At 40.6% G+C, this 24,744-nt stretch overlaps 1 protein-coding gene across 17 annotated transcripts in view; it reads right to left on the bottom strand.

Annotated features, from left to right (window-relative positions):
• NCOR2 (nuclear receptor corepressor 2) overlaps window positions 1-24,744 on the bottom strand; it is a 429,457-nt gene that overhangs the window by 240,123 nt on the left and 164,590 nt on the right. For all 17 annotated transcript variants that reach the window (XM_075833601.1, XM_075833585.1, XM_075833675.1 and 14 more), the window contains 2 exons: window positions 13,670-13,849; window positions 10,855-10,968 (listed from right to left, as the gene is read on the bottom strand). In XM_075833601.1, coding sequence (XP_075689716.1) covers window positions 10,855-10,968; window positions 13,670-13,849 — 294 coding nt within the window. The remainder of the gene's footprint in view (window positions 1-10,854; window positions 10,969-13,669; window positions 13,850-24,744) is intronic.

Below are 24,744 nucleotides of genomic sequence, written 5' to 3'. Positions count from 1 at the left end.
ATAGAGTGCCACTAGGGCCGTTTCTCACGACATCCGAGTGGCACCAGATAGTTTTCACGCACCCATTCACTTTAGCGGGTCAATCGGGTCCGTGAAAACGTACCTGACTTTAAGATCCGTAGAAAGAGAGGACATGCCCCCATATTTCCACAGATCACTGACAGGACCCTGCCGGTACACATGGTCGTGTGCATGAGGCTTTAGAATGCTGACCAAAGTACTTATAACACACCAGAAAGAGCTGCCCACCCAGCAGGCTTGCAGATAGATGGAAAAAGAGGTTAGAAATAAAAAAATTTGATGCACAACATTTAATCTATATCTACAGTTGCCTAAAGAATTATAGTGAATTTTTATGTATCCAAAAACACACACTTAAGGGTCAGTTCACACAGAGTTTTTTGGCGCCGATTTTGACGTGGAAACTGAATCAGCACCAAAAAATTTACGAAATAGCCCCCCTTTGATTTCAATGGGAGGCAGAGGCATTTTTTCCCCCAGATGGCTTTTGGTCGCTTTCGGGGAAAAAAAAGTGGCATGTTTTTTCCGGCCGCGGTTTCCACCTCTGACCTTAAAATCAATGGGAGGCAGAAAGAAAACCTGTGGCGCTGGTTTCGGAGCATTTTTTGCCCACGGTCCTTGCATTAGCTTCAATGGGGCAGGTGAAAAATGCAGAGAAAAAAAGAAATAAACAAAATGGAAACATACGTGCAGGCAGTTAAAAATCTGCTTCAAAATTGCTTAAAGAGGCTCTGTCACCAGATTTTGCAACCCCTATCTGCTATTGCAGCAGATCGGCGCTGCAATGTAGATTACAGTAATTTTTTTTTTTTCAAAAACGAGCATTTTTGGCCAAGTTATGACCATTTTTATATTTATGCAAATGAGGCTTTCTTAAGTACAACTGGGCGTGTTTAAAGTTATGTACAACTGGGCGTGTATTGTGTATGTACATCTGGGCGTTTTTACTTGTTTTACTAGCTGGGCGTTGTGACTAGAAGTGTATGATGCTGACGAATCGGCATCATCCACTTCTCTTCACAACGCCCAGCTTCTGGCAGTGCACAGACACAGCGTGTTCTCGAGAGATCACGCTGTGACGTCACTTCCTGCCCCAGGTCCTGCATCGTGTCGGCCACATCGGCACCAGAGGCTACAGTTGATTCTGCAGCAGCATCAGCGTTTGCAGGTAAGTAGCTACATCGACTTACCTGCAAACTCCGATGCTGCTGCAGAATCAACTGTAGCCTCTGGTGCCGATGTGTCCTCGCTCGTCTGACACGATGCAGGACCTGGGGCAGGAAGTGAGTGACGTCACAGCGTGATCTCTCGTGAACATGCTGTGTCTGCACTGCCAGAAGCTGGGCGTTCTGAAGAGAAGTGGATGATACTTCTCGTCAGAACGCCCAGCTAGTAAAAGAAGTAAAAACGCCCCGATGTACGCACATAATACACGCCCAGTTGGACTTTTACTTTAAACACGCCCAGTTGGACTTTAGCAAGCCTCATTTGCATAAATACAAAAATGGTCATAACTTGCCCAAAAATGCTTGTTTTTTAAAAATAAAAACGTTACTGTAATCTATATTGCAGCGCCGATCTGCTGCAATAGCAGATAGGGGTTGCAAAATCTGGTGACAGAGCCTCTTTAAGCAATTCGGAGGCAGATTTTTTTCTGCATGCAAAAAAACTGTGTGTACAGGGCCTTATATTCTCAGAAGAACCGATTGCATTTGAGGTGTTTTTTGGCGCGTAAAACGCCCCGAGAAATGTGTCGAAAAACACTATTTAAAGAGGCTCTGTCACCAGATTTTCAAACCCCTATCTCGTATTGCAGCAGATCGGCGCTACAATGTAGATTACAGTAACGTTTTTTTTTTCTTTCAAAAAGGAGCATTTTTGGCCAAGTTATAAGCATTTTTATATTTATGCAAATGAGCCTTTCTTAAGTACAACTGGGCGTGTTTAAAGTTAAGTACAAGTGGGCGTGTATTGTGTGTGTACATCTGGGCGTTTTTACTTGTTTTACTAGCTGGGCGTTGTGAATAGATGCCGATGTGTCCTCGCTCGTCCGACACGATGCAGGACCTGGGGCAGGAAGTGACGTCACAGCGCGATCTCTCGAGAACACGCTGTGTGTCTGTGCAGTGTCAGAAGCTGGGTGTTAACGAAGAGAAGTGGATGATGCTGATTCGTCAGCATCATACACTTCTATTCCCAACGCCCAGCTAGTTGTACTTAAGAAAGGCTCATTTGCATAAATATAAAAATGTTTATAACTTCACCAAAAATGCTCGTTTTTAAAAAAAAAAAAAACGTTACTGTAATCTACATTGCAGCGCCGATCTGCTGCAATACGAGATAGGGGTTTGAAATCTGTTGACAGAGCCTCTTTAAGCTTCCCATTGACATCAATGGAAAAGCGTGCTGTTTAAAAATGTGTCACGTAAAAAAGAAGCGTCTGGTCAATCCTTCAGTGCGTAAAGCACTAAAAACGTGCCTTATTCCCATAGTCAATGCGAGTTCTAATTAAAGAGGCTCTGCCACCACATTATAAGTGCCCTATTTCCTACATAAGAAGATGGGCGCCATAATGTAGGTGACAGCAGTGCTTTTTATTTAGAAAAACTATCTATTTTTACCACGTTAGGAGCGATTTTAGCTTTATGCTAATTAATTTCTTAATGCCCAACTGGGCGTGTTTTTACTTTAGACCAAGTGGGCGTTGTACAGAGGAGTGTATGACGCTGACCAATCAGTGACATGCACTTCTCTCCATTCATTTAGTCAGCGCATAGTGACACTGCGTTGTTCACTATGTGCGGTCTTTGTATTGACACATTAACGTTACTGAAGTGTTTAGACAGTGAATAGACATTCCTTCCAGCCAGGACGGGATGTCTATTCACAATCCCACCACTTTGTTAACATTTCTGTGGTACTTACAGCAGAGCAAAGCGTAATCTCCCTGTAACCTGTCATTTACAGCGTGATCTCGTGAGATTACGCTTGCTCTGCTGTAAGTACCATAGAAACGTTACCAAAGTATCGGGATTGTGAATAGACATCACGGCCTGGCTGGAAGGAATGTCTATTCACTGTCTAAACACTTCAATAACGTTAATATGTCAGTATAATACAGCACATAGCCAACAACGCAGTGTCACTATGCGCTGACTAAAGGAATGGAGAGAAGTGCATGACGCTGATTGGTCAGCGTCATACACTCCTCTTTACAACGTCGACTTGGTCTAAAGTAAAAACACGCCCAGTTGGGCATTAAGAAACTTATTAGCATAGAGCTAAAAAAGCTCCTAACGTGGTAAAAATAGATAGTTTTTCTAAATAAAAAGCACTGCGGTTACCTACATTATAGCGCCCATCTCATTATGTAGGAGATAGGGCACTTATAATGTGGTGACAGAGCCTCTTTAAGTGAAAATAAAGTGCAGAGGACACGCACAAAACACGCGTTAAAAAAACTACAAAAACGCGTCAAAAACGCCTGTCGTTTAAAAAGCGCTTTACAAAAATGCTAGCGTATTTGACACGCTTACACTGAGGTTTTTTTTTAGTGCCATGTGAACAAGGCCTAATAATGCAAAAAGGGCATCATTTTTACTGTATGACAGCATACACTCTTAGGGTATGTTCACACGCTAGCTGTCATTTACGTGTGAAAAGACAGACTGTTTTCAAGAGAAAACAGCTGCCTCGTTTCACACGTAAATGCTCCTCCTCGCATTTTGCGAGGCATCTGAGACGCTCGTAAATCTTGAGCTGTGCTTCATTGAGTTCAATGAAGAACAGCTCAAATTACGTGGCAAAGAAGTGTCCTGCACTTCTTTGCCGAGGCAGTCCATTTACGCGTCGTTGTTTGACAGCTGTCAAACGCCGACGCGTAAATTACAGGTAGTCGGCACAGTACGTCGGCAAACCCATTCAAATGAATGGGCAGATGTTTGCCGACGTATTGTAGCCCTATTTTGAGACGTAAAACGAGGCATAATACGCCTCGTTTACGTCTGAAAATAGGTCGTGTGAACCCAGCCTTAGCACAAATGGGAGTCTTATGGACTAAAACCAAAACTCTAAAAAAAAAAAAACGCATCTATAGGTTTCTAAGTAAGCGGACGTATACCATACATTTGGGTGGTATGCGTCGGCATACTATTTTTATGTAGAGTTATATCCCACACATAAGAAAAAAAAGTATATTTGCTGTTCAACTGCAAAGTTGCAAGGTCTACCATACAGAAAATTTTTTTTTTAAACTGTAATGTACATTTTTAATAAAAAAAAACTATATGAAGTTCCCTTTTAAACATGTTCAGATCATTTACTGTATATTCTTCACTCAGACTAATCAATATACATAGGTTAATATATATTTTCATTGTAGAGTAAGGAAGCCACCTAGTGGCCATCTGGAATACTACAGAGGGGCCTGGTTGAAAGGTTTTTAGGGAAAAATATAACGGCTAACACTTGATTAAAATGGCCTAAGACATTTCAATTTGTCGGCCAGTCCCGCCAATAATTTAATGTATAAAAAGACTGTCAACAGGAGAAACCAAAATACCATAGGTTGGATTATACCACTCGTTCCGAAATAAAAGTGGTGCCAGAAGAGTAGGACGGCCATTTAACGTCTTGTTCTACATGTAAATTCTGCAAAACTGAATGTGCAAATTCACAGGTGTGTTGAGTGTGACAGCTGATGGCCATGTAATGACAGCTGACAGCTATCAAATGTCTATGGTCGGCTTTAATTTTCACGTCAACAGCCCCCTGGTAGGCTCATTTTAACAGCTATATGTGTATTGTAGATAGTAAAGTGTTCAGATAAGCTAGACGACAAAACAAAAAAACAAAATACTCCTTGATAACATATAAAATAATCTATTAACACAAATAAAAGGATGCGAGTCAGTAACATATCAGAGTTTATTTATTTTGCGCCTGATCCAAACTACCACCATTACAGAGATTGGCATCATCAGATTGAACTAAAAATTAAGAGGAAATAAACCACAGTTATCAAAACTCATCAGAAATGAGAAGTTGGAGAATTTCTGAATAACTTTTACAATGACTTCAATATGCTAAAAATAACATTCCAGATTACTAATTAAATGCCTATAGCAGTTCTGGACAAGGGAGGGCATGCCACGTGACTATGGCACCATAATGGATGCCGCAATACTGCAATGTAGTACCACATGTAAACACACCACAATGGCTTTCCCATCTTGTGTTTTTTAACCATGCCATGAAGGCCTGTCATTCTTTTATATAGGCAGTGACAGAGAGTGGTGTCAAAAGTGACAGTCCCAGGAACGACTGGTTGTCACTGCAGGGGAAATGACATACTGTAGAGTTCCATTTACGAGGGACAATAATTACTAATACTATGTTATATTCACCGCGTTCCAAATTATTATGCAAATGTTATTTTTCGCTGATTTTCCTAAGTAGTCGATGCAAATGACAGTCAGTATAATCTTCAAGCCATCAACCGTTGGAGTATAATGCAAATTTTATTCAACAAATCTCCTAATGATAACAGATTTTTTTTTTAGAAGGTTAAAACTCAAAATGCACCGTTTCAAATTATTATGCACAACAGAGATCAAAACATTTTAAAGGTTGTAAAGAGAACTAAAATGGTCATTTGTTGAATTTGCAGCATCAGGAGGTCATATTTACAGAAATCAAAAGCTCTTTCAATCAAAAAAAACGTAACAGGCCAAGTTACATGTTAACATAGGACCCCTTCTTTGATATCACCTTCACAATTCTTGCATCCTTTGAATTTGTGAGTATTTGGACAGTTTCTGCTTGAATATCTTTGCAGGATGTCAGAATAGCCTCCCAGAGATTCTGTTTTGATGTGAACTGCCTCCCACCCTCATAGATATTTTGCTTGAGGATGCTCCAAAGGTTCTCAATAGGGTTGGGGTCAGGGGAACATGGGGGCCACACCATGAGTTTCTCTCCTTTTATGCCCATAGCAGCCAATGACACAGAGGTATTCTTTGCAGCATGAGATGGTGCATTGTCATGCATGAAGATAATTTTGCTACGAAAGGCACGGTTCTTATTTTTGTACCACGGAAGAAAGTGGTCAGTCATAAACTCTACGTACTTTGCTGAGGTCATTTTCACACCGTCAGGGACCCTAAACTGGCCTACTAGCTCTCTCCCCATGATTCCAGCCCAAAACATGACTCCGCCACCTCCTTGCTGACGTTGCAGCCTTGTTGGGACATGGTGGCCATTCACCAACCATCCACTACTCCATCCATCTGGACCATCCAGGGTTGCACGGCACTCATCAGTAAACAACACGGTTTGAAAATTAGTCTTCATGTATTTCTGAGCCCACTGCAACCGTTTCTGCTTGTGAGCATTGTTTAGGGGTGGCCGAATAATAGCTTTATGCACACTTGCAAACCTCTGGAGGATCCTACACCTTGAGGTTCGCGGGACTCCAGAGGCACCAGCGGCTTCAAATACCTGTTTGTTGCTTTGCAATGGCATTTTAGCAGCTGCTCTCCTAATCCTATTAATTTGTCTGGCAGAAACCTTCCTCATTATGCCTTTATCTGAACGAACCCGTCTGTGCTCTGAATTAGCCACAAATCTTTTCACAGTACGATGATCACGCTTAAGTTTTCTTGAAATATCCAATGTTTTCATACCTTGTCCAAGGTATTACACTATTTCACGCTTTTCGGCAGCAGAGAGATCCTTTTGCTTTCCCATATTGCTTGAAACCTGTGGCATGCTTAATAATGTGGAACGTCCTTCTTAAGTAGTTTTCCTTTGATTGGGCAAACCTGGCAAACTAATTATCCCAGGTGTCTGAGATTGATTACAATGATCCAAAGAGCCCTAAGACACAATACCATCCATGAGTTTAATTGAAAAACTAATAATTAAATCCAAATGTGCATAATAATTTGGAACACGGTGTAAACACACACACACACGTTTCGGAACTACAATATGTGGCATTACTGCAGTTCAATATGTCACACATGCATTATTAAAAGCAGTTAATTATGCGCCTGCATTATACAGCATGGGCGGAAACACATGGAGAACTATGTCAACAGATGGTCCATCACTGAAGAAAAGGAACTCCATTAACAGACAGAACCTTAAATCTGGTATTGGCAGATAGAACAAATTGTAACGTTGGCGGCCATCGACCACCGCCATCCTACCTCTTCAGGCAGCCTCCAGCCTCTCTCACCTTAATGCTGGTGTCTCCCTCCTCCTCACCGGGAAGGCCGGCGTGTGTGGCTCCCCTCTCCCGTAGGGTGCACACGTGCGCTCTGGTAGTCTTTTAAAGGGCCAGCGCGCGCACCACTAAAAGTTTCCCTAGCCTGTCCCTGTACATCCTGGGATATTTAATCTGGCCTGCCCTCTCCTCCTGTGCCTAAGCAATGTTGTGTCTTTCCTAGGTCTGTCTTTCAAATGGTTCCTTAGTTGTATTCTGTATTCCGTATCCTGAATCCCATTGCCCGTAACTATGTCAAGTTCTAGCGCCTTAGTCGAGTGTCCGAGACGACTTCACCATCTGTGTCCAGTGCCTGTGCCAAACCGAGTGTCCGAGACTAATTCTCCATCTGTGTTCGGTGCACATGCCAAGCAGAGTTACCGACGCGACTTCACCATCTGTGCCTGCTACCCCAGCCGAGATGACTGCACTACTCCAGTCTGGTGTCCTAGCCAAACTGCATTATCCTGCACAGGCCTGCTTCCCCCTGTCTGGCATATACCCACTTCTGACCTACCAGGTACTTTATCATTACGGACTCTCATAGACTCTCTTGATCAGCAGCTTCTCTGTTACGGCGGAGTGGCCCAGTGAGTCAACATACCTGCCAGTTGTTACACTAATGCTCTTGCCGTATCCTTTGATTTTACCTTCTCTATTGCTCTGCAAATACATTTCCTTCCTAGTGGGCCCCATAGGATACCAGTTATTAGTTTGAAGATTAATAAAAATATGCAGATGCAATAGCTCAGCATGAGACCGAATGCAAAGCAATTTCAATATGATCTTAAAGGGGCTATCCGGCTCTTTAAAATTGATGGCCTATCCCTAGATAGATTAGACCATTAATATTAGATTGGTGGGGTCTGAAACTTGGCACCTCCCGCCGACCAGATGTTTGAAAGGGCCCCTTCGCCGTCTTCATATAGTAGCGGCTATGCCTGGTTCTGCAGCACTCTGAATTTGAATCAAGAATGAACTGCAATACCAGGAACAGTCACTACTAGAAATACAGAGCTGTGTCCGATAAATAATGAATGGGACGTTGTGTACGCCTGAGCGCTGCAGCCCCTTTAAACAGTTGATCGCTGGGGGGAGGGTCGAGAGTCAACCCCTAACAGATCCTAAGATGCTAAGGATAAGGATAAGCCAATTTTAAACAACCGGATAAACCCTTTAAGTTACTCAAATCTCAAGTAAATGCAATAAAACAACACTTAAAACGTATAGTATTCTGGTGCATATAGCTGCATTTAAAAGGTCATCTTTCATGGCCCCATGGAGAAGTTCAGACTACAAAGCAAACATTGCGGAGGAAGTCCTTGTGTGTCTAATCCAGAAGGATGCCCATAATAATAACAGCAAGGTCGGTGGAAATTGCGGAGACCTATTTGTAGATTATAATAGCTGTGTCTGAGCTGAGAACACAATTACTGCAGCCTTTATTACCCACAGAAAAAAAAAAACCTGCAAAGGAAAGTGAACGGAAGAAGGAAACACTGGAGAAAGTAACGGCTGTAGGAACAAGGTTTTGATTTATAGCAGAGAAATTTCTAAGAACATAAGGAAGAACAGCATGTGCTTATCTTATCTCTACAGTACGTAGCAGAGTTCTGCAGAACCATCTCAAACATCGCCATCAGACATCTTACAACAATTTGTCATCAGCGGCAAAACACTGCTTTACCATGAACACACACGTTCCACACCGAAAACGTGCAACAAAACAATACATGTGAATGGGGATTACAAAACCGCATTCTCACGTGGCAGAACAAATCCACACATATTATAGGGCACAGTTAGCATTTTTGAACCCGTAACATGTCCAACATCTCACGGATTTGCGACAGAATCAGTACATGCAGATTTCGCCATGGATTTGCAGCAAAAAGCACCCTAGAAAATATCTGCTATGTCTGAACGTAGCCCAAGCTTATGTTCACACATTATTTGTTTAAATAATCAAAACCGCAGCTAAAAGTTAAACTGCAGAATAAAGAAAAATGCTTGTCAAATTGATGGGATTTGTATAAATGTTATTTGTGAGTGTGGTGAGATTACATTTATGGTGATATGCAGCTTTTTTCCTCCACTGAAGTCAACAGTAGTGTTTACATTGCGCATTTTCTGTTACAAGAATGAGGCTTAAGGAGCATTTCCTTGTAGTTCATCTTAATATAACACAAACATTGGTAAAACGGTTTGTTTCCACGCGCAGGCTTGGAACGCGGTAGCACCATCATGTCTTAACTCAGCCTAAGGAGTTTGCCTATGTATTTCCTTCAGTAAAAGCTTTGGCCACTCACAATCTCCAGAGAAGAGTGAGGATATACCACAGGCCAGCCAGCTGTCAGCATGTAAAGGACGCTGCTATATTATGTATTCTAAAAGGATTGGAAATATATTCGCTTATATGTGTGGATATGGATGTCAATGGGGATTTGAATTCAAAAGGGACTCCATGAAAAAACAGAATCAAAAGAGGACATGTCACCATCATTAATGGGGTGATTTCATCTAAAGCATAGTCATTCACTTGAGGTATGCGGGTGCTCTCCAATACGGTTTGCTTAGCTTCGGGTGAAGGGATTCCTTATTACGCATTAATGGAGACAAATATGATATGATCTATATACCCTTTTAGTGCAGATGTAACACCTTCTGGAGTATTTCCCATATCACAATAATCTGAAACCAATGATTCAAATGATGCAGAGACAAAGCAGTCTCCAGCGTCCTCAAATGAACCTTAAAGCACAATAAAGTGTAATAAGATCCTGTAGCTTTGCGTGTAGCAGAAGATCCATGCGCTCACAGTTCTCCATGTGTGAGGAGTATAATGATCATCAGTCCAATGACGTTCTCATTAAAAACTATTACGAAGAGACTCTTGAATCGTTACATAAAAAATGAAACTAACATATTTACAATTCGTACTTGCATCCTTATTATCATATTTGCATAATTCTATGCCGTTAAACATCTGCTTCTTATGCAGTTCAGCTTAATGGCGAATAAGATTTAACAGTCAGATTATGTATAATGACCAGGGTATTTCATGCCCATTCTTCAATAAATACGGATTGCGAGGCAAAACAAGGGGAGTGCGCGACTATCAGACAGAACATCAGATATTAATCAGCCTTAGAAATCAAGAAAAATTAAACTCCTCAATAAGTCAATTTTATATACTCTAAACAATTCAATCATCAGGACCATCTCCGCTCAACCAAAGATTCGGCCATGTTAACTTCTACTTAGGAGGCCAAGCAAATTCTCCCTCCACTGAATGATTCTAGATGAATAGAAATATCGACTAAATAACGGATACCCGAAGATATTATGTCACAAAGGAATTTTCATGAAGTTATTTTTCCCTTTAGTTCTACATATTTGAACGTGTACAAGTAATGGCTCAATAACTCGGTTTGGTGGCTCTCAATAGATCCTGCCTTTTTCGTTCCGGTGGCACATACAAGTAATGACAGAATATAAATAAAAGCTCTAAGACAAATCCTGGTTGATCGAACAAAGAAGCTCTATACTGAGTTACGGCTACTCACCCTGTTCTCATCATATATAATTTGGACCAGGCTACGGTGCTTCGATTCAGCTGGTGGAGGGGAGAGGGGCTTCACAGGTTCTAAGGGTTTAGCTGCTTCTTCTTCTAATTGTTGCTGAGGAAATACAAGTAGTACAAAGTCAATGGCACCGTGAGAAAAGTAAAAGGATGAATAAACAATAAAAGGTTTTGGTCAGTGGTGTTGGATAGTGACTAGTGACCTGCTTTATTTCAGCATCACAAAAACCTAAAGGCAATGGGATACATTCTTAAATGCAATTAAGCCAGACTTGTATGATATATACATATACATATATATACACACATACACATATATTCCTTATACCTTCATAGATGCACACAGTGTTGGGGAATATGGGCACGCTACATTGTACTTCTAGATGTGCCTGAATGGGTTTACTGGAAGCTTCTCAATTCCTTTTCAGCAGAATATGTAAAAATTGGGCCACAGACACGCAACTTGTCTGATACGACCACTAAATGTGTGTTTAATAGCTTGGTAAAAAAAAAAGAAAAGTATAAATAAGGTCCAAGCATTTATGTTCCCATGTATCTAAATATTCCATGCAGTAAATGTGGTCTCAAATTATGAGACATTACCAGGTGCCCTGCGATGCTTTACCTATGGAATATAATCTTTTCAGACAGGCCCAAGCAGGCAGCTTGCCAGGCATCCCGGCCGTTACCTAAACCACAGGACTGCTGGATTAAATTACGGTTTAAACTTAAAACCACAGCACCAACCAAGTTCAAATAAAAAGACAATGGGGCTTGCCATATTTTTTTTTTGCGTTGTCACAGTTCCTGGAAAGACCTTTTAAGACATTCAGGTCACAACATTCCTCATATCTGGTCAGACATTTTTGCATGTTGTAAAGCAGACAAATGTGCTCAAGAAAGGACGTCTAGGAGACATTTCTCATTAAAAAAAAAATCTTCGTTCTGCCCTGACTCTGTTACTGAGCTGTAAATCGAATCTCATGGGAATTAATCTGTTCTATTATCTATAGCTGGATTCTAAATAGGCAACTATACAAAGACTATCCTGTGTTCTTCTAGAGAAAGATCTGTTTCTGATTCAGATCTCAGGCTGTTCCACTAAAAGCTGGACGACTGTCAAAGTAGAACTAGATTTCAGAGAAGACTACACCCAAATCGACTTCAGAAAACGCACGCTCATTTTCTCAGGAAATGCGTTCCTTTTAATTGTTGCTGTAAACCTGCAATTCTAGCTGCCTAGAGGGACAGCTAAGAAATTCTTTCATATAGGTTCACCTTTGAACACAAATTTTACAGCTGACATCCTATATTAAAGTTAAACAACTTTTCAAATAATTTGTTTTACTTCTCTTATACTGGTCCTGAGTTACAGCACATTATTTTCTAATTCTAATTTTTCTGAATCCAAAGCTTATAGGGGTTTTCCAATCGTAGACATTTATGGCATATCCACAGGATATTCCATAAATGCCTGATAGATGCGGATCACAGCTAGGGGACCTGCACCTACATCGCGAACGCAGGTCACCTGAGCCCCGTATCTCCTAGGCCACAGGAGTGGGCGAGTTGAGAGAAGGCCGCATGTGTGCGGCTCTCTCCATTCTGTTTAATGCAAGTCTAAGGAAACAGCCGAGCAAGTGGTGCTCAGCTGTTTCCGTAACTCACATACAACAGAATGGAGAGAGACGCACACATGCGCACCTCTCTCCACTAGTCCATGTCTAGAATCTGTGGTCAGTGGCCGCCGCTCCAGACGAAACAGAGGTTGGGCATTCCCCTTTCTCAATACAAGTGTGGGACCCAGAGCGGGAACCCGCATCTTCCAAACATTTATGGCATATCCTGTAGATACACCATAAATGTCAAAGATGGGAACACTCCTTATAAACCACTAGACTGCCTTCTAGTTTTGCACCTGCACCAGACAACCCAAAACAATAGAAGCATTGGCTACCTGGGATTTGTAGGTTTGTAGGGGATTTGAAGGATCTGTAGGTTCTGAAAATAGGAGTGTTTGCTGACAGACCGATGACTATTTCCAATAGCAACCAGCAAATTTGTGAAATGTATTTCTGGCTATAAGACAGGCTGTAACTTAGGAGCAGCACACAATAAGGAAAGCAATAAATTTTGTTACTCAACTTATTATAATGAGGATATCTATAGATAAAACTATAAAATGAGGAACCTCTGCTTCACCTTCAAACTCTGTTCAAACAAAGACATATTTTACATATTTCAACTGAAAAAGACTCTTCCCATAGAGCAAGCAAAGCCTTAAGCTCATTTTAATATTTCAGAAAACCCCTTTAAAAGGGTATCACCTGTTATGAGATTGGTCAGGGCGTGAAAGCATCTTTAGCGGGAGAGGATGGAAGCTCCTTAAAGGGTACCTCCAGTTATGCAGCTGACCGTGTCTCCCGCATGAAGATTAAAAGTTACGAGGGGAGACTTGGCCGGGAGAGCACTGAAAGCTCCTTTGTGACGTATAGTTGCCTAAACAAACAGACGGCCCACTCTCAGAGCCGTGTCTCCCGCCGTCACTTTTAAACTTATGAGAGGTGGTCAGCTGCATTACTGGAGGTACCCTTTAAGGTTTTTACAAATTTGTCTTGATTGGGCGTTTTTTTTAGCTTTTTTAGGGGGTGTTCCAAGTAAGAACAGGGCAGGGCTTAAATGTATGCAACTGGATCCATTAGGGTTTATTATACTTATATAAAATTAAAATAATCCATCATGGATCCGTCAGAAGCGATCACTTGTGAATAAATAGTTCACATTTATGGGAAACAAACCTGTTTCTTCTTTAGCTTGCAGATTTGCTGTTCTACCATGGTAATTTCACGGTCCACCCTATCCATGTTTTGAATCAGCTCCTCCTTGGAAAGCCTTGTAGGCAGCAGATCAAGGTCTCCATCAGCATGAGGAGGACTGGAAGGAGACACAGGTTCTAGTTTGCCAGTTAAGCAGCGATCCTAAGGATAGAAAAATTGAACTTTAGTATGTACATTTAACATAGCGAATCTTTCCAAGCAAATTCCTATCAATCCACATAAAAAACATATTAGCCAAATTGCCTTTTTTTCTTTTTATTTAAAGGGTAGGGTATATGACTAATTAAAGGGGTTTTCTCAGCACAGAAAGTGATGACATATCGCTACCAACCAATTATGAGAATGAAGGGGGTCGCAGCACCAGTTTAAAAACTGCGGGCTCTTCAAAGAGAACTTAAGTACAGCCCCATTAATTTAAAACCAGCACTGTGGCCCATTCAGTCTCAGGATCTGTGGAGGTCCTGACAGACGGAACCCCCACCGATCAATAAGTTATGGCATATTATAGCGATATGCGATCACTTTCTGTGATGGGAAAATCCCCTTCATGCAACATCAACATGACATAAAAACATCATTAATAAAAAAAAAACGAATTAATAATCCTAAACAACTGTATATTAAACTTACTATACATATTTTTTCTCAACAAGGTTTCTTTAACTGTATCGGATCTTTAAAACAGAAAGTAATATTAAACAATGTTGACACCTAATGCAGATTGGGAAACACTGAATGCAGATGTGAACGAAGCCTTAGAAGTAAAAATTGCAACCACTTCTATCAAATCGCTGTTGAGGAATTTTAACCCACTCTTCTTTACAGAACTACTTAAATTCCTCTTTTTTTTTTATTGCGATATTACAAAACACTTTACCATATTTCAACAGCCTTCATAATATTATAACATATACCCACCTCTTGGAAAGAAACCCACCCAACTCCTCCTGGCGGAGGGAAATTCGACAAAGAAAAAAAAAAAAAAGCCAAAAAAGGGGAGATGGGGCACAGAGGACTAGCTCAATACTCCTGGTTCTTCTTCCTATACCAACTATCCCAAAATGAGTCAAGTCAAGTTCAACCTGGTGTATCTCTGTAATAACTGTCTGACAGAGCCTCTCCAAACTCTCACATTCGGTGGTTCGTTACAATCCGTTTTTTCAATATTTCCTTCATCCTATTTCCTAGCGATATGCCATCAGTTTCTGCGTTGGGAAAATGGCTTTAATGCAACATCAACATAACATAAAAACATCATCAATACCAGGAACTAATTAATATTCATAAACAAACTATGTTAAAGTTTTTATACCACGGTGACGGAAGATTAGAATACTGTATTTACTGGAGGAATGCCTCCGATTTCAAGCTATTCTTGAATGGTAGTATCTACAAGATGGAAAAAGATGGCAGTAGCCAAGTCTTTAGGTTTGGGTAAGGTTTTTCTGAATATACATGTGCCATTATATGAATTCAAAGAGAAGGCACTCCATAAAACAAAATGAAGAAACAAGTGCAAGGGGAGAACAGAAAAGGTTTAAAGTGGTGATGCCTAGATCACATGAGCTGAAGCAGAGGAGCTCAACCAAAAACTTTTTTTTTTTATCCATTGGCTAATTCAAAGTGTAAAAAAGCAATGAAGACCAAGAAGAAAAAAAAAAAAGAAAAATAAAATTAAAAAAAGGGTGCGCTATAAAACCAAACTACTGTAAAACTTTCCATTCCGGTGGTTTCTGTCCTGCCGTGACCTTTACAATGGTTATACACATTATAGGAATTCCCAAACATTCTGCAGCGCTACGTAAGCAAATGGGCTTACATTATCCAAAATTAAAAAAAGGTTCAAGAATATTACGATAAAACAACAAAGACTTTATTTACATGATGCGTATATGGAAGCTGGAACTGAAGGGTACAGTTCTGTATATCCCTCTCCTTTCCAAATCAAGCTATTAAAATGCATCCCATGTGAGGAGAACATAAACCACAGTGGCAGGAGGCCAACGCATAGGACGCAACTACCCCCATCGTTTCAATGAAATTCAACTCTTTGCCCAGTAGTGCCAGCATAACTCCCCCCCCCCCCTAATATTTGTCCCTGCACACCAGCTGCGCAGCAACAATGGTACTGGTGTGACTGTGCCCACAAGAAAGATGATGACATCATCAGCTTTAGCCTGCCAAGCTACATCACAGCAGACAGAAAACGGGAAGCAGTAGCACCATAGTGATTAACCTCTTATGAGCTTTAAAAAGCAGAGCCATTATTATAATCATTGTATGTCTTACCAGGCTACACTACAATACACTGCAATGAAAGCTTAAACATGTGTTCAGATTACATTGCCAAATCACCCTATTGAAATAAGCCTTTTCTAAGCAATTTTCCTGCAATAGAATATAAAGTCAGTCATTGCCCCTGAAGGATTATCCTATAAAGAGGAGAGGAGTTGCGGATTACAAAGGGTTACTTTTCCTTATTAACCTGTAGCTGGCGGCTGGGAGGACAAGCACGGTTTGGCATAATGGAATAATGATAAGTTTGTTTGCGCTCCTGGCAGATTATTCAGTCAATGCGTATCAGTAATTACAGTCCCAAACTGCTAACAACTGCACAGCCCTTTTTTATTACGGTCAGCAGTCTTATGATCACACATCTGATGCAAAGACCAGGAGTCCCTGCAAGTTCCCAAGAGAGACGTTTCACTAGGCATCCCCCCCGACATCTAGAATATGGAGGACAGAAAGACAAAAACCCACTCTAACCAACGTGAGAGAGAGTACCATTAGCTTGTAGCGCAAGCATTTCCTCCAGTTTCCACATCTCTTCTTAAACAACTTAAAGAATTTTTAGGTATTTTTTACTCATTAGAACATTATGAGGCAACTGCCCACAATTTCCTATTATTTTCCAGTCATAAATGACTATGACAGATAAAATTGTTCTATTCTTCTGAGGCGAACCAACTACAGTAAATAACAAATGTGAAATTCTTAATAAAATATCCAGAAACCGTCCTTTAAATTTTGTTAAGTCTTAAAGGGTATGTCCACCTCTGAGCATAATTGACAGTGATAGATCGATAGATACACAGGAAAAAAAAAAAAAAAGACAGCACTCCGTAGATCAAGTGAAAGAAATGGGGTACTTTATTACCCTTTTTGCTGTGTGTGTATATACGGGATGAGAGTCTGTTCCCCTGGGCGGAGAGCGAGCGAGAGCGAGAGACTTCTATTGCGACACAGCGATCTTTGGCTGTGTGACCTGTGTTGCAGCCAAAGTTACTTATGTACAGCAGGCCATTCAGACATTCAGCCAATAAGGAATGCTGGGAAAATTTAGCTCTAAAGTCTGCTCCACCTTTTGCACCAGGCGTAGTAAGATGCCGACTGTTACTCCACGTGTAGTCTCTGACGAAATCCAAGATTAAAGCTACCCGGAAAATCGAAAGTTAACCGGACCTTCTAACGGACTCTAGCACTCTGGGTGACACACTTTATTTTACACAACCAAGAAATGTGCGTGAATTTTTCTATTGCTGAAAATACATCTTTTGCAAAAAGAAATTGCTCCTAATGTCATTCGTGCTTTGCTAGACATACTTCGCTCTAAAAGCTGCACATTTGTGAATGTGGTTTTGAACAATAATACAATCTGTTACTCAGGATCACTACAAGTCAAGAAATGCAATGTATTTCCAAAGTTACAATGTTGTATGTAGATTAATTCTATATTAGGGTAAAAAGGTGAATACACCAACACTATAACCAGCTGGGCAGCATGGTGGCTCGGTGGTTAGCACAGTTGTCTTGCAGCACTAGACTCTTGGGTTCGAATCCGAACAAAGACGACATCTGCACAGAGAAACCCTGCATTTGCATGGGTTTCCTCCCACACACCAAAAACATACGGATAGGTTAATTTCGATATTAGATTGTGAACCCCAACGGAGACAGGCACCGATGTGAGTGATGACCACCATCTCTGTACAGCACTGAGAAATATGGCGCTATATGAATACATTTAAAAAAAATATTACACTGATCAAAATGAGCCCTCCATTATGTTGCTGGGTTTAGCAACCAAGGCCAGAAGGGCCTTGTTGGTTTTCTCTTCCACACCCTTCCCACAACTTTGTTTGCTAACCGTGCCGTACTTCTGCAGAGGGGTGTCTTCCAACCTGCACAAAAAGGGATTGGACTATCCAGGGATGGGCCCACTCTCTCCAAGGGCCCTATAGCAGCCGCATGGTCTCCTCAATTGTACATATGCCCTTTGTGGGCTGGTAATGTTCACGTTTTATATGAATCTGCCTTAGTACGCAGTTAGTCCCAGTCCAGCCCCCCCCCCCGAGTGTCTATAGTCAGTCCTCAGTAAAGTTATGGCATTCTATTCATGAGGTAAACATGAACAGTTCTACAGATCCCGCTCATATAGAAAATTGTCGCATAGAATTACAGGAGAACAAATAAAAAGAAAATATCTAAGAAATGCTGAATTTGTGGCTGCAATCCATGGGGGCCTCCTGGAGAAGTGAATAGCTGTAGAGAGTCTTTTCTTTACGGCGTTGAAGATACAACATAAATAACTTCTCATAAAGTCTACGTGAAATGACTCAATATTTGACAGACATTTTCATTTGACAAACGTTATTGGTACTATTACACTCCACATTTTTCGGCAGCAATGAACTCTAATTACGTAAATTTTTACCCAATCTACATGAGTCCAGCAGAATGTAAGAATTACGGCACACAACTAGGCTCCGTTATACAGCCTCCATATGGGACAACATTTAGATTTGGATGGAAAATGCGATTATCCCTCGGAGGAGATAGGCGGCTGAGTATTATGTTATGAACTGGAAATACTATTAGCAGAATTTTTTCTTTACATTTACCCATAGATAGCATAACTAATGTACTTGAATTGCCATTATGCTAACTGGTAGAAAAGAGCTGTGAAATGTCTCAAGAATTCTCTGGGAAGTAAAGATCTGCGCAGGATTCCAAGCAGACTAAATGACTCCGGCCACCAGAGGCGCAAGAATAGATTATCGTTATTATAGATAGCAATGAGTTTAGAAATAAGATACAGTCAAAATACAGTAATCAAGTACAGAGTTTGACACTACACAACAATTGTTGCATCGATATATAACAGATGTCCGTTCACTTGATTGATTAAATTGTATCACTGCCTATATGAACGATTAAAATTCGATTTTTATTATAGAAAAAAACATACTAAAATTGGGCTAAATAGCCAAATGTACTGTAAAGGCGTAAGCACGGTAGACCATACAGAAGGAGGAGCAATTGAGGGTGCTGTTGTTAGCACCACATACTGCTGAGCGATAATTCCCCCTGACTATATTATGATATAACACCTGGTCAATCCGTGCCACTGAAAACGTGTCCCTACGCGTTTCTGCACCGCTAGTAGTCAAGGTGCTTCATCAGGGGTCACACTATTTGATTATATGGCCGGGAGACACCTATTGCGTGTCTCATAACATTCACCCGGCTCGTGCACGACACTAGTCGGTTCGACCAGCTGACTAGTGTCGTGCACGAGCCGGGTGAATGTTATGAGACACGCAATAGGTGTCTCCCGGCCATATAATCAAATAGTGTGACCCCTGATGAAGCACCTTGACTACTAGCGGTGCAGAAACGCGTAGGGACGTTTTCAGTGGCACGGATTGACCAGGTGTTATATCATAATACAGTCAGGGGGAATTATCGCTCAGCAGTATGTGGTGCTAACAACAGCACCCTCAATTGCTCCTCCTTCTGTATGGTCTACCGTGCTTACGCCTTTACAGTACATTTGGCTATTTAGCCCAATTTTAGTATGTTTTTTCTATAATAAAAATCGAATTTTAATCGTTCATATAGGTAATCAAGTACAGAGCTTCATGCAATTCCAGAACTTTCTGAATCTCTAATATACATAGAAATATATATGGAAAAAATATAATTGCATTGCCTTCAATATCCATCCATAGCTTTCCATAAAAAACAAAAATATTACTTTCGGCTTAACAAAAAAATAAAAACCCAATGGTATGAACCCGGCCTACAGTTTATTTTTGACCTTTACATGGATTATAATTTCATTCATAAGAAGGATATGGATTTATACATTATACTACTGAGGCCCAATGATACGGATTGAAAAAGATCTAAAAGCATTTAAAAGGGTTTTTCTTTCATAAAATTATTTTTTTTATTTTATTATAACAGGAAGTGTGTGATGGATCGCGAACGAGAAAGCGGGAAGAGTTTTGGGGTAGTGGCAGGCTATTCCTATTAAAGGGTTCAGACTAATACTTAAATTTATGCTACTAGAGACGGTGGGCATTTTTTTGCAAATGTAAGGAGCCTAAGATGTCTGGACGGCAAACTCTTTACCGGCGAGGTGTAGCGGAAAAAACAATCTAAGCCAGACGGAGAACATAGGCAAACTGCTGCAATCAAAGTAGATGTCAACTGTGTATTATTGGATTCAACTTCTGTTTATTGCGCTTGGTCTACGCACGACCAGTACCTTATTCGTTTGTCCGTTCTGCAATGTGATGACGCCCTGCAGGCTACCATTGTGGAACTAATATTTTACCACTATACGGTCACAGTATGGCAGTATTATTCCATCAAAGTATGGTGGTTATATTCAATCACTATGCCTTAGCAATGTTTGGTTTGGAGGTTTTATTCGGTCACTGACTGAATTTTTTTAGCGTTCTATTATTTCAGTATTTATAGCGGAGGAAAATATTTTGGTGTTGGGTAATGCAGGATGCATATCACGGTTGAAGGTTAGGAGTGTTTGTTTCTTACGTTTAAAGCCCAAAACAGGCTATATTATTACTTCTATATGTTTAAAGTCTATTTTATATATACACATTTTCTGTCCTGTATCCACATGTGTTATCTTCTGGTCTTCAGGCACTGCATTTTATTCTAAACTAGCTGTTATTTCTAGGAAAACCCAAACATTTGCTTCTAATACAGTGGCACAGCAGCTGTAAATCCGCAGGGAGGGAGTTCACATTTGTTACTTGTTTAGCAATGAAATCGCTTGAGGCTGTTGAATCACTAGATAAATTTGACCTAGATCCATACAAGCTACAGGATTCGGATTTCATTCTTGTGCAAGCTGCTCGAGAAGGATTAATATTCTACTCCAGACTTGTAAATAGAAGTGTTCAGCTGCACCGCCAGTATTGGAGAATATAATGCACACTTGCAGATCTAATTCGTGAGAACAGTTTATACATTTAAAGAATCCATGAAATAACATTTTCCTAACATATTATATTACTGGGAAGAATACCAGGGAGAAATATAAAAGTCTTGTGACCGTATGTGATGTGGAAACGACAGATCACAAGGCTAAAGCGGACCATGCACATGAAACAACATGAACGTTGGCCGAATGCTTGTTCGTCTGACAGACATTTTTCCTGAATCCACCAGCTACCAAGCGGGTAGGTTTATTTCAATAGGATCCATCTGGCAATGGCTTATTTTCCGTGGGAACAAAGGTTTGGCATGTTGAAATCTATGGTCTTGACCGACAGCAGTGTAAAGTCCTAAATGTCTGTTGGCCACCTCCACAATTGGGGATCCTTATATTCAGGCTATATACAGCTACATAGGCCGGACTAGTAGCCATATACAGAATGATTACGGATTGAGACCCCCAAGTTAGAAAGCAGCCGTAGGAAGAATGTGCAAAAAAAAAACTGCACAGAAGACTGGATGTTACAGTTTTTTTAATTCTCATGAAATATTATACATGATCTATTGCTCATCCACAAATTTTCTCTATGTGGAGGGCTATTGCGTTCCTCTTGACTTTTTCCACTGTATGTATTTTGTAAAACATAATAAAAATGAATATTTGAAAAAAAAAATAAAAAAAAAATTCACAGAACGTCAACATTTGTTTGATCAGAAAGTCTAGTTACAAATAATTGTAAAGTGGCTTCACGGTCTCTTGTTATATATTTATTATGATTTCCAGCCAAAACATACCAATATGTGGTTATTTTTTAAGGCCCTGTTCACACTAACGTCATAGCCTTAGTTTATAACAGAAGCCATAACACCGTTACAGACCCTGTTTCAGACGTATTCAAAAAGGTCACCGACGGAGACCGTTGACTTTAATGGGGTCCATCATGAGTTATGGTATTTTTGAAGGCAAGAATTGCACTGCAGACTGCACTAGTACGTCTGTCAAATATACTGGAAATGGTCACTGGAGGTTCAGTTATTAACATATGGCTATTTTCCATTTTGGGTAGAAATACTCTTTAACCACTGGGATGTAAAATGAACATGGTTCAAAATGCTAACAAAGACGATCAACATATTTGCTCTTAAATATACTCTTAAAAGAAACAATCTTCTCATTGTATGTGTTGCGGAGAAAACCCTATAGCTTTTTACGTCTGCACAGTAATTAAGACCACCGGAGAAACAGACAGCGCACCCGTATTATTTCTATGTCCTTGTAACAGTGAAGAGTTTCCAGTTATATCTTTTGTACTACGGAGATCCAGCCAAAATGGTCTTATTATTCCATTCCAACAGAGCAAAGGCAAATTGAAAGACTTGAGAGTGACAGATAGTGATACACAGCGGAGGGTGTTACGCGTCCCCGGATGACCTCCCTCTACCATCCGCTGCCAGCATTCCATTACTGAAGCTAGCACTGTGCACTGGGTTTTCTCTGAAGACTGAACACAAGCCTTTTCTTCAAAAGATATTTGAATATCTTCAAAAAAAAAACAGTATGGATTCTACTAAAAAGTATCGTGTTCACGCCATAAAGCAACTTTCAAACATACCATGGGCTATTTCTAGAATCGGACAGTGAATTCCTGTGTTATTAGGCCGCATACAATACATGGAGGTTTTTTTAAAACCTTTTAACTATGGCGCAGCGCACTGGGTATGAATCTATAAACATTGGATAAAAACGGTTTGCCTAGTGGGCGGACCGGGATAGCAATTGCTAGCCAACCACGCCAAATCATCAATTACGTAATGTTTGTATGTGTCATCCAACTGCACATTAAGAGGTTCTAAAGTTCCATGAATCAACCGTGTAGAGGGGCTGTTGAGTGCTTTTGGGGATCTACAATATTTTTTGACAGTGGTGCCTCAATGAATAGATATTGATTCGCACATGAATACGTTAAACTAAATGGGCCCCGACCCAAGACCTGCAAGGCGGTAGTGCCAACCACTGAGATACCTTGCCATCCACTATCTTTAATTTATCCACAGCATAAAAATGTAATTGACACAAGATAATAATGATCTTTTTAGAATACCAGGTGCAAGAGACAAGACAAAGCAGCACCACTTGTGAATAGATGTAATAATGATCGGAGGATATGCAGCTATTTCCAGCCTGGACCTGCACGGCAGGGGACATGATTGAGAAAGTAACTGTGTAAATAGAAAGTCAGAGCACACACATATGCACATTTCCTGTTATGACGCCTAAGCAGAGGAAATGTTCCATTCTACTGGTTATAGTCAGAACACTTTATTTTAAAATTCAGCAGGTTGTGAAGTCAAGTGGTTGCCAAAATAAAAGGTAAAAAGCAAGAAAAGCGAGACGTTTGACGTTCTGTTATTGTTTGATGAATAATGGCTAAAAGGATTATAGGCGACTCCACGTATTGGGAGTTAATTCCACATAAGTTTGATGGTTCTCGAACAGCAAAGGTGACACAATGTGACAGACACGCCTGCAGACTTGCTCTACCACAATAAGGCTGGGTTCACACAGAGTATTTTGCAGGCGGAAAATCTGCCTCAAATTTCCATTTGGAAGTTTGAGGCAGATTTTCTTCTCCCTGCACACCGATTTTCGCAGCATTTTTCACCCGCAGCCATTGAGCGCCGCGGACATAAAACGCAGCTAAATAAGCTTTCTCTGCCTCCCATTGATGTCAATGGGAGGTCAGAGGCGTAACCGCACGAAGATAGGGCATGTCCCTTCTTTCTCCCGCGAGCCGGTTTTACCGCTCGTGGGAGAAAACCGCCTTCACCTCCCATTGAAATCAATGGGAGGTATTTTCGGCCGTTTTGCGGCGCGGTTTCCGTGTCAAAAAACTCTGTGTGAACCCAGCCAAAGCATTGTGGACTAGTTTGTGTGTGTATATATATATATATATATATATATATATTCATTTATTTTTTATGTTTCTTTATTTTTTATTATTTATTTTTTTTTTATAGTTTTCTTCAGGTACTTCAGTTTCCTCCCACACTTCAAAAACATACTGATAGGTTCATTAGCTTCCTATGAAATTGACCCTCGTGTAGATCGGAGATATGGAGCATAGATTGGGAGCCCCCGTTAGGGACAGTGATTGATGCGAGTGGTGACATATCTGTCCAGCGCTTTCTCGTAACTAAGAATTACCACATGTGGCTGGCGGCTGCCCATCATCCTTCCTCCTTATACGTAAAATGCCTGTTTGAAGGAGTTGGGGAAGGCACCTGTAGATCAGTAGACTCCGTAGCGATCTTACGTCTTTCGCCAGCTCACGATCAATTGGGCATCTTGATATGCAATTTCATCTTGTATATGTGTGGTGAAATAGCTTTCATTTACAGTAACAGGTTTTACTAAAAGTTTACTGCAGATTTAGTATTATTGGTGTCTTTCAACTGACGGGTGTGGAAGAATCTATCTAGATATCATGTTCAACAAAATAAATCCGGTTCTGATCGTATTATACTATGGCTTGCCATACCACAATATGCTGACAAGACCAGGCGACATGGGGCTTGCAATGTGAAACTGAAATATAGCGTAAAACACAAAACAATCCAGGGAAAGTCGCAAAAGAAAAAAAAAAAGATTCATATTCCTTTAATGAGTAATTTAGAGAACAAATAATCATGAAATGAGTCATGTGAAACTGCACATTAAGTGCCCAACATCCTAGCAGACCACAGTTACCAGCTGCGACCTACAGAAGATACCGATCATTACAACAGGC

The sequence above is a fragment of the Rhinoderma darwinii genome, chromosome 1, assembly GCF_050947455.1.
Source record: "Rhinoderma darwinii isolate aRhiDar2 chromosome 1, aRhiDar2.hap1, whole genome shotgun sequence".
Taxonomy (NCBI): Eukaryota; Metazoa; Chordata; class Amphibia; order Anura; family Rhinodermatidae; genus Rhinoderma; species Rhinoderma darwinii.
The sequence above is the reverse complement of the archived record's forward strand: the minus strand, read 5'-3'. Positions and strand labels throughout refer to the sequence as shown.